General features: G+C 38.1%; 1 protein-coding gene across 1 annotated transcript in view; it reads right to left on the reverse strand.

Annotated features, from left to right (window-relative positions):
* The window catches only part of GRID2 (glutamate ionotropic receptor delta type subunit 2), a 709039-nt gene that overhangs the window by 271116 nt on the left and 420946 nt on the right, over positions 1 to 16977 (reverse strand). The window contains exon 4 of the mRNA XM_032187515.1: positions 10764 to 10969. Coding sequence (XP_032043406.1) covers positions 10764 to 10969 — 206 coding nt within the window. The remainder of the gene's footprint in view (positions 1 to 10763; positions 10970 to 16977) is intronic.

Genomic DNA, 16977 nt, shown 5'->3' on the forward strand with positions numbered 1-16977 from the left:
CAGGAGACATGAAGTGTGTTGCAATTTACACATTTGAAGTGCACAGCTGGTAAGTGTGTTTTGCAAGCTTTTCTGTGTGCTGATTTGTAGAATATGGGCTGGACCTGCTACTTGGCTTTTCCAACACTAGCCAATGTACTCAGATATAAATTGCTCAGTTCAAACCTGGCTGATGGTTATCACACAGTACTTCTTCAAAGTTGCCCAATTTAGAGTCTGACAGATAACCACAATGAGAAACACCTGAGCATGCACTACCTACCCTCCAGACTACAATCGAACCTCAGATGAGACCAAACCATCTCAGAGCAATCAGAGAAACAGATCTTCATCAAGAATGCCGAGATGACTCAGGTATTTTATAAACCACAGAATGGTTTATGGCCAGACTGAAACATTAAATCATTCTTTGAAGTGGACTAGGAACTACTGTACCACTCAGATTTAAAGAAAGAGCTCAACATCAATATGATCAGCTAAAGAGACAGACAGTGACATTCTGCCCTTGACAGAATGTTGAAGCACCTGGAGAAGTTGTAACCCAAAGTACCCTAAGGCATCCACAAAATACATCTGTACCATGCTGTCGGTTGCAAATGCTGGAGATATTATGAGCCCCACCTGAAGAGCTGTCCACGAACCAGCAATTTTGTAGACCCAGCAGCCCCTCTATTCTGAGGGCAGAAAATTTCTATATTAAAGTGTTTATTTAAGAAATACATATCTACTTTTCAAAGCCACAAGGGTTCTCAGGACACATTATCTCTCTTTGTTCATACATTTCCAAGCGATTCAAATATGAACTCTGTTTTAAGGGTATCATATGTGAAAAATTTCCACTTTTCGGAGTATCCCAAAATGCCAAGTACTTTATTTTCGAATTTCTCTGCTTAAATCAGAGTTTGTGGGAAGCTGCTTCCAGCACTGGTTTGACTGAAATTTGAGAAAGTTTGTTTGAATTACCTCTTCCCATTCTCCATTCCCTCCTCTACATCTCCACAGTTTCTTGTTCAATGCACTCTGCAACTGTCTTAGGAGGAATTAAAAGAAGCTCCTGCCCTCGCGCCTCTATAACTAAATGAATACTGTATGTGAACTGTTCTTTAAGAATACTTTATTTACCAACTCGTAAAGAAAGCTGACAAAAAAATCAGTCACTTCATTTAATCTCTTCTGAATTTGTGGCTGTGCAAATCTTCAGCAATGCCAGCTTAGAAGCCAGGTTAAACACAAAAGACCAGACAAAACGGATCTCTTTCCTCATTTAACACAGCAGGGTAATAGCATCACATAGCAGACTTCCATTTTCTCTTTTTCTTTCTCCCTGTGTTTTCATGTCCAGTCACTGATGCTTAAATTAATTTTTGCTGACAGCCTGAACTCCTGCTGCTTCCCATGCCTTATTTGCTCTGAATTATATGAACTTTCTTACGTATGGATGGGTATGTATCCATTTTAAGATAAACACAGGTTCCCTTCCCCAGCAAATCTCATGTGGTTCTCAAGAATACCTTTCAAGATCTAACAGAGTCCGGAGTATGGTATCTCTTTCCTTCACACTGTTTGAGAAAATTGAACGCTTCAACATTCAGGTTCAACAGTTACCATGTATCGCAGCCACTGCCAGAGCTAACTAATGGCTAAGTAGCTCTAAATTCAGAGCTACTGAATATGCCAGGAGCAAAAGGGTGCAGTCAAAATACCAAAGAAGGGCACTGAGCAGCTTTGTGGCAAGTGCTATTATAGAGGATCCTGAAGAAGTAACACTATGGGATGCACCATCTACTTACTGTTTCATATTACCCTGTTTTCTTGTATTTATCAGGACAAATTTTCTGGCAATTTACACCAGATAATCTGGTCTAAGAAAAGGTTACCAACATCCCATAGCTGGGTAATCTGACATGAACAAACTTTAGTACTTGTGTAATTAGCTTTTTTGTAATTAATACTTAAAGTACTTTTTTTTTTTTTTTTTTTTTTCATAGAGTAGTCTATGCTTTTTCTCTGCAGAATTTGGGTTTATCAACAGCTTCAGTAGTGCTGGCTGCCTAGTCACTCGTAAGTGGAGATAAAATGAGTGAACCCTCCAAGGAAGCACTGGGCTCTTATTAAAAGATGAGTGGATGGCAAAGGAAACCAGTAGATAGCATGTTTTTACAAAATTAAAATCATATTTTTTGCATCTACTCTTACAATCAGCAGAAACAGCTGTTATTTTCATTTATGGAAATTTTGAGATGAATCACAACCATTAATTTATTTTCCATTTGAAAATAGAATATCCTGGACAAAAACAAATCTTTTGAAATCATTTATAAATGAGCTAAATAATACAAGTCCCAAGTAGGGAAATATGATGTTGGGAGTTGAAAAATTAGTATTGCTTAATACAGAAATCAGCTCTTGATAGCAACAGTCCACATCTTAAGCTCTGTGGAGACCAAAGTCAGCTACTCTCTGCTAAGTACTTCCAAACTAGCATAAATTATCTTAATAACAGTGTTTAAAAATATCATTGCTGATTATGAAGCATCCACAAAAACATGCTCAATCTTGAGGTTCCCATTCTTATGGCAGTTGTTTCTAGTGATGTAACTAACCTTTTTTTTTTTTATTAATGTACTGATAATCTATTTGCAGATAATCCAGTTTGGTTCACCAAATTTTAAAGAATTTAAATTATTGCAAATTTGCTGATGAATACATGGCAAAAAATACTAGAACCAGACCAAAAATACAACATGCATTTTGAAAAAAAGTTAAAATGTGGTAGATCCTTCTCAGCTAAATATCGTAAGTAATTTATAAGCTAACACTAGAATAGGGGTGGGTGGTTTTTTTTTTTTTTTTTTCTTTAGAACAAAGTAATGGCATAATTTCATCATTACCACAGGGAAAGCGTTTAAAATGGAAGAACTAATAGCTATTAGTTCTCCTCAATTCAGTCTAACAGATGGACAAAATAATTTAGATATTAATTGATTATGAGTCAATTGTGCTTCAGGGTTAGAAACATTCAACACTGAATTTTCTTGTAACTTGGAAATTAGTTATATTTCAAGGCAGCCTAGGTAGGCTAATGCACTGGCTGTGTCTCCATTTACTGGTGAAAAGGAAGGAGGCAGAGCAGCTCTGCCACTCAGGCTACACGACTTTGGAGGAAGAATTGGATTAGAAATAGTTTTGTCAAATCTTATCACCCCTTTAAGTTAATCCTCTCTAGCTGTCATTTTACTTCAAAAAGGCGCTCAACCTGTGGCCGTCAACTACATATTAGTTTTGCAGATGCTCAGAGAGGGCTTTTTATAACACCCCCATGAATCAGACAGCCACATTCAGCTCCATGGAAAATAACATACTTTAATATACTGACTGTCTCCATCAATGTGCATATAATAGCTTTGTTACATTGTTTCATTAATGTGTTTTATAGCTTTATTTATTTATTTATGTATTTTAAATATAATTCTGTTTGGCTGGTTGAAGCAATTTGCTCTCCATGGCAAGACATTTGTCTCAGGAGGAACACAACAGAGGTGTTTATAGTGAAGCTATAAAAGCAGGGAGGAAGGATAAGCAGTAACCAAGACTATCAGATCCAATTAAAATCTCTGCTATAATAAAAGCAGAATATAATCAACCGTGATAGCAATTTAAGAAAGCAGGAGAAATAACAGCCAACCCAAACAGGAAAAAAAAAAAAAAAAAAGTTATTAGTTACTAGATCTTTAAAAATGATGGGAGCTCATCCTCTCAATTATTTATTTTAGTCAAGAGAACAGCACACCCAGCAACAAGCAAGGTCCCAAAGAAGAGAATGGCAATGAGCAAGTCATTAAATGCCATCTACATTAACAGAAAGAAATTTATAGGAACGCATAACCAAACAGTTGTCTTCACAACAGCAAACAAGTTGCTCATAAAGTACATCTTACATCTTCTACTCAGTATTTAAATGCAAAAGTTTTTCTTTTTTCTTTTTTTTTTTTTTGTCAGATGAAATCACTAGCAGTTTAACTATAGGTTTTCTCAACGTTTGCAATAAATTACTTACGACATTGTAATCAAACTAGACTCGTGAATTGTAATGTACCAAGACTCATGAATCTGGACTGAAACTTACAGTTTGGGATAGAAGGAGAATTAAGGATAGATGAAGAGATTTAGATCATAAGTTGGTTCTAAAATTTCAAGTAGAAAGGTTCAAATCGAGAGTACTGGTCAAAGTTTACATCCAGCAGGGAATTTTTCTTGTTTTACAATACTGAGGGATGAGGCATTTTATTGTGTAACTACTAAAACGACAATAGTGTAAATATTTGTATCCATAACAAGACACAGAACAATTACAGTCATGCACATTGTTAAGTATACATGTATATAATGAATGTACTTTTTGAATTATTAACAAAATAAGTTCTGCTTTTAGAAACAAAATAATAAACTACATGTTTTGCTGTTGGCGAAGAGGTAGACCTGATTCAGATCTTGCAACTTTGCTATCCTCTGGCATAGGATAGAAACCAGCATCACATCAATATTAATCTATAATAAATATCATGTCATTAAACACCACCACACATAATGTCACAATAAACACTGAAAAATGAAAAGAAAATCCAGAAAGAAGATAAATGCAGAAATAAGCAGGGTTGTTGGACAAGGTGATCCCAGAGGCCCCTTCCAACCTCAACTGTGCTGTGATTCATCGTAAAATAAACAAATGCTCCAGTTAGTTTGTGTTTTTTGTTGTTGTTGTTGTTGTGTTGTTTTTTTTTTGTTTGTTTTGTTTTTTTTTTTGGACAGACCCTTCATTGAGGCTCTCTTTGTACCATCAGAAGCACAGAAAGCTTACAGAGCATAGATAACTATGGTATATTGGCGCTATTAGACTTATAACATCAGGCAGGTTTTTGTCTCACTTTTCACATCACATAAACATGGGAGGCATAGCTGGTTGCAAGATAAGCAAGCCTGTATTCTGGTTCTCCCTAGCTGCTCTGATTATCAATTCTAATTAAGAAACAGGACCAACATGCAGCCAACCCAAATGTACAAGCTGTGCTCTACCCTACTGATCCACTACCTTACTTCTCTGGAACAGCAAAGGTAAAGCCCTAGTTCTAAAATCCTTATCAGTGCAAAGGACCTGTAGATGGCTGCCTGCTCCATGTTATTCTTTAAGGCAGATCTAGACACTCTGTGTTGGAATAGATTTCCCTTGATGTTTTCTCTTCATTTTAGGTAGTAAAATAAACCATATTAAGTACAGCAAGAGCTGCATGCTGCCCTCAAGTATCCTATCACTACACTGTGAACCTTAATTTCACTCTCCTCCTGATGCTTTACTGAAAATACAGAAACAGAACGGATTGCTTCAGGTTATGCTCATGGTGACGATGCATGTGATACAAATCCCTTTGAAGCTAACTTATTTCAGCACTGAAAATCCTTCCTCTCTCATTTGCCTATGACTAAAATGTCTCATCTTTGAACTTGTGCCTATGGCAAGCAGGTGCATAGAAAAGCTATACCAACGTCACTCCATTCATCAAGAGTTGGAAAATGAGGGATGCTTTCACATCTCATCATTCATCAGCTGAATGGCCTATAGTAAAGGCTACAGAAGCAGAAAAAGTTGGGAAATTGGACTGAAGAGTAAATCCAAGATTTGCTCAGATTTTAACTTAAAGGTGAAAATCTGGAAACCTCAAGGACCCCTGCTTCCCTTCTTGCAGGTTAAAAAAAAAAAAAAAAAAAAAAAAAAAGTCACATAAGAATCTTCTGCTACAATTAAAGGATGAAAGTTGCGACATGTTCAGCATACTGAACAGTAAAGGGATTTGGAAGATCGTGAGAACTATAAAAATCCTTTAAGCCTCTAGCTCAGTTTGCAGCTATATATTCTGTGTTTAATACTATAGAAAGAACAAAACAACAACAAAAAAAAGGAACATATTTAATTAGATTGTGAGTAACAGCAAATTACAGTGGGGCATGATGAATGGGATTTTTTTTTTCACCACAAGCTGCGACATAGAGAATGGACTCTCAAAAAAGCAAGTGCTCTTGAGGAGAGTGTTGGTCTAGGAAACTCAAACACACTTTGAAAAAAAAAAAAAAAACAAAAACAACACAAACTGTTGAGAAAGAGACCCTTAAATAATAGAGCATTCAGCTTACTTACAAGAAAAGTATAGCAGAAAACATAGTCACCGACTTTGTAAGATTTGGTTTTAGCCTCTGAAGATCATCTCTTCTAGCAAAATTGAAGTCCTGTCAGAAGATCAGGGGCTCAGATTTACAAGATTTTACAGAGGCATCCATGGCAAACAGGAGCTAACAGCTGATCTACAAGTTCAGCTGTGCCACAAATAGAAGCAGGGTACCACCTAGCACATGCAATTAAAGAATGCCCTAGATGATATTGCCTTCTCCAGAGCTGGTTATACATACTTGATATTTATCTGGAGCCTTCCATGTTCTTTGATGTATGTAATCCATTCATGACTGAACAAACAACATTACTATTTGCTCCCACAGAAACCCACCAAAACTTGGCAACAGATTTCAGTGGAAGTAGCATCGAGATTCACCACTCTGATCCTTATCTTCTATTTTCAACTGAATTCCCTTTATCTCTTAACTATATATCACATTTTTCTCTATTTTTTCTTTATTAATAAATAGAACAAAACACAGACAGACACTGAAGTAACATGTAAAACTCGATGCGAACAGCATCGCAGAAAATTATTAAAAAAAAAAAAAAAGAGGAAGAGTTCCATGGACCTTGGACACAAAGGCTGAAAAAACCTTGTGGATAAGAAGTTGAATAGACTTTCACAGTACATGACTTGCTTAAAGAAATAAGCCTGCTTAGAGAGCTATGTAACACTAAAGCTCCCCATCTTTGATCTAAGAGATCTGATTTGCAGCACGATCAGATCTGAAGCTGAAATCTGGTAAAACCATGTCACTACATAAAAAAAGCTTTATTTTTTGAAACACTTAAGGTTAAATTTCCTATTATTTCCAACAGATGACATAATAAAAAGCAGGACAGTTGCCACAAGAAACAATGTAATTTCACAGAATAAGTGTTACTACTTGTGCTATTCACAGTAACCATTAGAAAAAATAACACAGAGAAGGTTCAGTAACAACTCATCTTAAAATGATATTTGCTCTATAAAGACTCATTTTTGTCTTTCACTTGCATACTACTTCACTTGCATGACAAGAAGTTTCGAAGTGTTCTCACCTGTTTCTGAAAGAGGTCACTGCCCTTCTCACACATGGTCCTCGATTGGCAAAGCACACATGAGGGTGGTTTCCCTCTCCCCTTTCCTAATGGTTTTGAAATGCCTTCCCGCCAAGGCTGGCATGGGGACAGAATTTTTCTTGTCCCAGAGTCCCTGCTCTTTTGCTAAAGCATCAGGTGATTTTTCCATCTTTTCCTCTAACACCTAACCCTGGACTTTTGCCCATTTGCTGAGCTTGCATCCTATTTATTTTCCTCTTCCCCCATATAGCTTTTCACATCCTGGAAGTTCAGAAGAACACATGTTAATAAATAAATAAAAAGCAAACAAGCAGCATACTGTTCACGTCAGTCACCAGCATTACTGTAGCATAACAATTCCTGTATTAAAGGGTTGGTTGTCAGGTGCTTTCCAGTAATAATAAGTCTGGATGGGAGTACTTTGCTTCATGTATGGGACCTAGATGATTATTTGTGGGTACAGAAATACCTTACCCTAATGAAAACTGAACAAGTCACTGCTAGATTCCTGGCATAGGACTTTTTCATATTCTTCCATAAACTCTTCTGGGGAGTAGTCCCAATCACTGCTAGCTCCATGCATCCCCAGTCTGTAGCCCCACAAATATCCCTGTTTAAGCGGAATTTATCTCCATCCTCTGGGCTCAAAGCAATGAATGACATTAGAGAATTTGGCTGGTCTCTCCCTCTCTCTTTATATTAATCCTACAGCCAAAAAGGCGAGAGAAACCTCTCCACTTCCCAAGTGTCCCTGCCTTTTCATGCCCCACAGAGGACAAATTAATATGCAACTTTTTATTTTTATTTTTATTTTTATCTCCATGGTCAGAACAGTCTGTTTACATCCTAGTCTCCATTTTCTTGTGTATACTAGCATAGATCTCATCTCTGCAAGCTCCAGAGATAAAAAAGCTGGAGAGAAAGAAGGGATCAGCTAAAACCCAACACAAAAGGCAACGCTTCTTAAATCAAACAAGCAAAATACCAACAAAACAAAATAGAAAGCTCAAACCCAGCACGCTCTTATTTAAAAATAAATATTTCAGTGAGTCAGAGCAAAGATAAATTCTACCACAAGGAATCTCTGATTTGCAGACTGCCTATTTACACAAGCTTCTGTCTATTTACCCTGGAAAAGTTGTTACTTGCATAGTAATCAAGCCCACGCTTACTACAGCTGTTGCAGAGTGAATGAACCCTCTTCTCAGCTAAACAATGAGGGGGTTCAGCCAAATTCAGTCGTCCAAGAAGAAGGGACTGAGAAGCAGAGACTATGTGATGCCTAGGGAGAGAGGCTGACATCTGACTAGGCAACTTAAATGCATCTCCTGGGCAGAGAAGCCATAATATATTTTTAAACAAAACGAAACAGAACTCTTGTCTACATGTGCATTTGTTTCTTATTAACTCCATATGTTTTGTGTTCTAATTCCATTACATTAAGCTGAATTACAAGGTTAGACTGATCAGGCACAAGGCACAGTCTTTGGAATAAGCATGTCCACACTTGGGTTGTGTAGGAAGGCATGTCTTAACCCATTGGCCATCCATATGGTTCATCACTTCTTTGTCCAGAAGGTACAGCTTCTCCTTCAACTGCAAATTAACAGATTTTGACTATCCTTTGGCAAAGCTATCCCAGCTAATTTCTTCTTGCACAGGCACTGATTTGGGGATGCAGCTGTTGGGAAGTACAGTTTGATCCCCCACACCAAGAGACACAAAGTATAAGCAGTAATGCCCTTCCATTTGTGTAACTCCTCCTACTGAGAGGCTTTCACTGCCAGTTTTACCAGTCACATGTCATACCCAAAATACTTGCTGGCAAAACCTGTAATGTAGCATCTGATACGAGACTCTCTGTTTGAACCTTACTCACAAAAGAAGACAATGACCTTTCCTGACAGTCATGCCAGGAAAGGAGAAATCACAGTCTTACTTTATTTTAGAAGCCAATGCCAAAGTGAGAACTCTAAAAGAAATTGCTTACATTCTTGGCAATATTGGACATTGTTTTAGTTGTACAGTTTTTATTTATTTTTTTTAATATTTTAAAAGCTCAGTGCCTGCAACCTCAAAATATGACAATAACTTTCTTACTACGCTTCTGTTTGTAAAAATAAATGATGCTAAAGCAAATATATTTTCTTTAATTTTAAAGCGTTTTCCTTTATGAACAACATAGGAGTTTTGCCTCATTGAATTACGTGTATTGTAGTTAGAGACCTGAATCCTTCTGCTTTCAGGTTGAAGTATGAACTATCTAACAATGCCACTTGTTGAAAAATAAGACATCTGTGACGGGTGATAAAAACAGCACAAAACAATCTATAACATTCACACAAATTGTTTACATCTTATAAGGCACGGCAAACATTTGGATAGTGCAGCAAACACTCATTATTCAAAATTAGCAAGCTTGAGTGTGTAACGAGGACAGCAGAATGCCTAGCCAAAAAAAAAAAAAAAAAAAAAATCAAACCTATCCCCTAAAAACTTTTCTAAGTAATATTCTTAAAAGTCTCTTAATTGAGATTACATACACACAGTTTTTGAGCCTGAATTTCTGAAGACCTACATAACACAAAAGTTGAAAAATAATAAAAAAGAATAAAAATAATAAAAAGAAGTTAAAAATATATCCTAAGGAAATTATTGTAGAGAGAAAGTATATTTCAGTGGACCAAAAAAAAAAAAAAAAAAAAAAAAAAAAAGGTACTTTCAACCACAGGTTGAATGTCAACACACATTAAAAAGTAAAATAAAATAAAATTAACAGGAGAAATATTGGTGTTGTTTAAAGAGAACTATGCCACACATTTAAAAGATAAATTATGCAAGTCATAGCCAAATGCTCTGCACAAGTCTTCTATCTCTAAACCATGATGAGATTTTTGAGAACTGTGCATGCTGCCTGCAATTTTTGTTTAAATATGTAAGCAGAACATTAGTTTATCGTCTAACATTCCTCAGTCAGATCCAATCCTTCATGCATTCCACTACCTGACTACTACTCAGTTGTAAATAACAGATTATTATCAAACATTATTTTTTATAAAAGATAAAGTGCCTGTCAAGTAAACAGATTTTATCCATGGATGCATATGCTAAGTAACTAAAAGATTATAAAACTATAAGCTATAAAACCATCAGCTGTAAAGTTGGCTTTTTTTTTTTTTTTAAAGCAATGGATGCAAAGAGCAAGGAAATAGCAGTGCAATATCCATGAGCTTGAAAAAAGGAGTTGAAGGGCTAATTCTTCTGTGTATTTCCTAACTGCTTTTGTTCATGCAGAATGTAGTTATATTGCTTTGTAGGCACATATACGGGCATAAAAAAATACCCATAAATGATTATCTAAAAGAGAGGATATTTAAATATTTAAAAATAAATAAATACAAATAAACTGAACCTTTTGACAAATGGTTGCTGACTTTATAAACCAAGTAAGAAGTTAGCACTGCTGAACACATACCTCTGTTATGAATGACTTGGCTGTGGAGGGGTTCATCACAAGAATAGCCCGTCTCAGAGTGTCCCGGTAGCGGTTCAGTTCTTCTATTCGCATAGTGGAAAAGAGCCCTGTGATCATTTTATTGATGTTGTTTTCTACTTTCTGCAATGCTACATCCATTCCCTGCTGAGATACTTTGTCCAAAAACTCTTGTATTCCACGGATATCTAGGAAAATCAAAAGCCAAGCAAGATGTTAATTGGTAAGTGGAATAAAAGACACAGAAAGCCATTCAGCTTCTCTCACAAAAATGTTTTGTTCAGTATCAGGTAGACCCCTCTGGGCTTTAACTTCCAATTCATTGGAGCTCTTCCCTGAGCTATGTTTGTGGCATTTTTTATAGTACTAAAACACAAGAAACAATGGCTACACACCTGCTCCAGTCCAAAAAAAACACTAAAAATCAAACCAATACATATTTCTAGCAACTTTCCTAATTTGCTCAGTCAATCATCATTTTAGTTTCATAAAGGACTTTCATGCTAAAATCCGTAAGTAGCAGTGAAGTGGACTGCAACTTATAGTGCTTCCTCTGACTAAGGGTCGTCAGAGACACTTAGAAGTGGGAGAAGGGGAAGAAGTAGATTCTTTTTGTTGCTGGACTCAAAATTACGTTACCCACAGCAACACTACGTAGCTTCAACTAAGTGAAGCTCGTTAAAAAGTCTTAACATTGTTCTAAATTGCACAGTTGTTTATTTCCTTGAAAAACAAAAGCCAGACAGCTGCAATGGTACTGCCTGCTCTACTCTGATGCTGCCACCACTGGCTGAATTTAAGTCTTCCATAGCTTACTACTCTAGTGGAGCCTTCTGGCTCATGCCAAGTAAATCCTTCTTTAAAAGTGAGTCAGAAAGATCTGGGCCACAAAACACTAAGAATTTTCACCACCACCACCTCGCAATATCTTTAGTGTTCCCTGGACAGAAATCGCTGGGTGCTCTCACACTGAGATGTTACCCTCAGGCTGGCTGAAGCCTTTTCCATTACTGAATTTCATAGCTAAGAGTGAAAAGGGGTAGTTTTTGTTTTCCCCCTCTTTTGAATGGCTTTATTGAAGTAAAAACTAGAATCTTCCAATTTAAAATCTCTCGATGACTTCCCAAGTCAGAGCAGGATCTCCTGGGCCTCAGGGAAATCCTGAGTCCTCCCTTTCTGACCCACATTCAGCACTGCAGTTTCTAAATCTTTTTTATGTAACCAAGCCACCAGCTCCCTGATGTGCAGTCACTCAGACCTGCTCTCCCTGAGGACACAGCAGAACATCCTTCCCTCCCTGTGCACCAGCCTCCTACAGACCAACCTGATCCCATTTAGAGGAACAAGATGCAGCCTGAGAGACAACATAACAGATATTGTTGGGCACAGGCATTAGGGGCATGGTATTCGATCCATTCCTGGAGGACTGCAGTCTCTGCTCTGCCTCCCTCCTACAACCATAGTGCTCTAACAGCGCCTTGTCTGGATCACTCACTTTCCAGGGAACAGTCACACCTGAGGCCATGGACTGAGCACACCTCTTTCTTCAGGAAACATCTAGTATCTGAGAAGGCTTCCAACTAGATTTTTTCAAGTGCTTGCTTGCTCTGAGGTCTTTCCTCCTTCTCCTATCTTCTTCTCGCACTCCCTTGTTGATTTAATCATATTATGGAATGGGGAACCTAAAAAACATTCATGCTACAGTGAACTCTATAGATGCAGTTCTCATATGATATGGGAGGGCTGCAAAAGCTTGGAAAATCACAGCAGACTGGGGGGATGCCTGAACATGGCAGACTGTGAGCCTCAGAAGAGATGTTACACAAACAGCCACAAGCTCAAGCAGGAAAGGGCTCTCAGATGACCCTTAGGGCGGTCTATTTTGCAGGAGCTAAAAGTGATACTGTGCTGGCACATTGTGATAACAGCTCAGGGCAACCCCATGACAAACCACAGAGAATAGCAGAGCACATTGCTGTTGTTTTATTTTATCAGGACTGCAGTTACTACATTCTCATAGGAGTACACTGACAGGCAATGGCCTTTAGAGGGACCAAAGTCCATTTTAAGACTAGAAGAAATAATGAAAATCAGCCCTTTTGAGAAAAATATTGTGAGAAAACCTTTTAAATACATTCCCAAAAAGCTGCCTAGACCCCAGGAGCCTCCCCTAGCCTTTGAGGCAGCAGTACTCCCAGAGCTCAGCTGCTCTGTGGCAGTCCTGTGGATTCACAAAAGGTCTGGGCTGCAGGGGAGGATGATGTGTGCCCCCCCTCCTTGCCCCCAGCAAAGCATCCACAACACGGCAGAAAAAACTGTGTGAGACACCCCTGCAGAGATTAGAGAGGTATCACATGTGGATTTAGCATGGAAAATGTGACTGGGAAAGTACAAGAGCAGAGCAGCTAAGGCCTGGCCAGCGATCATGGCAGATGAACCCTACATGGTCTGAGGACTCTAACAGCAACACTCCGACACCCAGACATGATTAGCCTGTGGGGAAAAGCTGAAAATACCCGAGCTAGAAGTCTGTGTGCTGACTGCTGGAAGAACTCTACTAAAACTAAAGGCAAGCTTTCCTTTTTTCCAACCTTAGTCAATGCTCTTTCTGTTTACCTATGTGTTTATAGATCGGGGTGAGGGAGGCTACACACTCTGAAGTTTAAAGGTGCTACCAAACACATGTGATGGTGCCCTTTGATTTCAGGCATGGGCAAAATAAGGTAACTTAGAGGTTCTGGGTTTCAGAGAATCTAGTGGCACAGTGAAAAAGATCTGAGGCATACAAAAACATTCCCATCTTGATCTGCTTATTTCTGGAAAAAGAGTAGCATAAGGAAAACAAAGTTCAGTCTCCATGGTAAAGAAAATGCTCTGCAAAGATGTCCCAGCTAAAGAACATTACAAGCAGCCACCCTCTTCAGGCAACAGATTCCCGAAGCCACTTCCATATATGAAGACCTGGCCATGTAACAGCTTAGAGCCAAGCAGCCCACAAAAATAATTCAACAGCCTTAGTCTTAGAAGTCAGTCTGCCACCACCAGAAAGTTGGCTCTCTTGCCTAGAGCTCTAAAATACTGCAAACTGGACAGAAATTTAGGCTAGAAACAGCATTCAGCACAGCAACACCAGCCTTCAAAGACTGCCAAAACACCAGCATTACTAAAGTATTACACTTCAAGAATAGTTTAAACACAAATAAAATACATGCTTATCCTAAAAATAAAGTTCTATAAGAGAATCAGATACCAATTACAGCTTCTGTTTAATATCTAAATCAGGAAAATTAAAATCAGTCTAATCAGAGATGTTAGATTTTTTTTTTTTTTGGCACTGTAAACACCAACTTAAGAAACAACAAGATTATTTGAACGGCTACAAATATGCTTTGATTTATGCAAATGATAGAATAACTTCTTTCCACTTCAACTCCTTCATTCTGAAGTTCCTGTGGCTTCAGGACTCTGTGAATTATTTAACAACCAGACAAACGGAGTAAGAACTGGATTAAAAACTGTTGGAGTCCAAATTAATGAAGTATACTGAGCATATGGAGATTGGACCTAGATATACCATCAAAATACTCAGGGAGGAAATGAATTTTGTAGGAAAACTTTTATTAAAATTTAAATTCTGTAGCATAAATCCATATATTCTTCTCCGATACCAGAACATGGAATGCAGATACCAAAGTTTTATCTGTCCTTTCAGAACAAGACCATTGAACTTGACCGTAATTTATAACCATGCTGGAATTATCAACTGATATTCTGTATAATCTGCATTGTCCCAGAAACCAGATTATGGGGTCAAATTGTTTTGTTTGCCATGAATATCTGCAAATATAAACACTGAAGAAACTGTAGTGAATGTTCACTGAGTGAAGGGACAAAAGTGGCAAAGGCCCAGTAGTATTCTGAAGTTCTGCATTTATCAGGTGGTCATGCCAACAGTGTTGTACCAGTGCTTGTAGGAAAACAGTAGTGTCCTAATGGAAAGGACACCAAATCATGTTGCATAAAACTTCTTGACTAGTTCTGCCATTGGCGTTGATAAAACACAATGCCAAGGACAGAAAATAAATACAGACTCTGCTTTACTTCAGCCTACCCAGTAGAAAAATGGAGATACTGGTGATGCTCACCTGCTGCTGTGAAACAGCAGAGAGCACAAAAACACCCTGCTATTTAAATGCTTTTTAAATCACGATGGTACTTCCAATATTTCATCAGCAAGTCACTAGCAATGATCATATTCAAAGCGTATGCCAAAGAACAGATGCTGCCACTGAATGGGCAGCATTATCTTTCCTGCGTGGATTGTCTGAAAGTGGCACATTTCCACACTGCACTGTGGAATCATCTTTCTAATAGATAAACTCCTTCTGCAGAAAAATCTGGCAAGCAACCTGTAGCACAGATGGCTCCACTGCGGAGACACAGAACTGTTCATGTCTGGGACACAGGTGTTTCTCGCCCTGAATTTGCTAGCCAACCTGTTGCCCAGCCAGGAGACACATTTCTGTTTTCTATGTAAATCAGATGAATCACAGCCATTTCCAGAAATGCAGAAAAGCTGCCCATTATCACCAGTATTAATTATTCTCCTCACTGATTAAAGTCAACATTACCGTAGAGAAACAGACTGATACTAAAGCCAAAGCTACCTCCTCCTCCTCCCATCTCAGTGTCATTGCTAGTTAAATTACCTTCTCTGTTTTTTTACTGTATAGCCATCACTTCAACTCTACACATGCATGCACAAGAACATGGTACCATTCTGCAATCAGATATTCAGCATCAGCTATAAGAGTTAAACCTGGCTGGAAATTGAAAGAAACATTACCAAATATTCTCCTTTTCAAACAAAATTGTGGCTGATGTCAGACATTGTAAAGTTTGCTTGGAAAAGTTCAACAAACAAGGAAGCAAACTTTATTTGTGTGGGTGAATGCAAGACCCATGGCCTCCTACTCTCTGAAGGTGTGGCTGATATATTCAAATGCCACTTGACGAGTTAAGCTGAGATGTGAATCCAGGTGCCAGCTTTACCACAGGCTGGCCATTACTATCAGTTAATGAGGAGGTGAACTATGAAAGTTCACAGCAAATGATATGCAAGCACCTAAACCCATACAGTCTGTTCACTGAACATCTTTTGGGTACTTGAGAGAGACCTTAAGATACAGGTAAGCATCTTAAATACTATTGCAGAGCATACTCAGAGCAAAGTTAAGCATCCTTTGAACAATGGGTCTGATACCTAAATCTTGACTGCCCAACCTGGCAGAAACACTTGGACCTCACCTAGCACAAACAGTAGCACCATTTAATGGAAAGCTTGGCAACTTTATGGTAGGAAACACATGTATGCACAAGCAGGCAGATAGGGAGGGTTAAGTAGCCAGTATTTTCAATAGATCATGAGGATTTAAAATCCAGAGCTTTCATTGACACCAGATTTACAAGAGCTGTGTCTTAGCTCTCTTTTTACTGAGGTCGCTAGACTATATATGTGACACACCTGAAACAAGGGGATTCCTGACTTCCACTGCCTGATCTTAGTATCAAATAATAAAACTTGCTCTTTCCACAAGTTTCTTCACTGCTGAATCGCATAAGTTACCTCTTCCATTTCTGTTTCTATGCCAATTTCAGTGGGAGCAAGTCTCTTGTTCTGTCTTGAGGACAGTCTAATGATTAGGACACCCTAGTTCGAGATAGGCTGAGGCTAAGGTATCTCATACAGAAAAAGCAGCTTTTGTATGTAAAAGTAAAGCTTTTATATTCCATACAAAATGAACAGCAAACACTAAATGAACACCTCGTATGCCGACTATGTAATACTCTTATTAAAAAATGAGAACTCTTTAGGTTAGATATAGATACAAATCTTTAAAAATAAATTTTCACATCATGCTATAGCCAAAAGAGAAAGATAGCCGTAGTCACCAACAGCAAAAAATTAATCCATCCACTGTTACCATTGTATACCACCTAAATTACAAGGCACTTGTTGTTGCTGAGCACTTCGGTTATCTCAAACTTGGTTTACAATCATTAGCTCATCCTCCCTCTGATACCATTTTAGATCTGAGAACATTTTCCTTGCAGCACCCAGACGATAAATTCCATCTGATTCAGCTGTGGCAGTAAAGGTGAATGCACCTGTCATAAATATTCACTGGCTGATTTA

This window comes from Aythya fuligula, chromosome 4 (genome assembly GCF_009819795.1).
Source record: "Aythya fuligula isolate bAytFul2 chromosome 4, bAytFul2.pri, whole genome shotgun sequence".
In the NCBI taxonomy this organism is placed as follows: Eukaryota; Metazoa; Chordata; class Aves; order Anseriformes; family Anatidae; genus Aythya; species Aythya fuligula.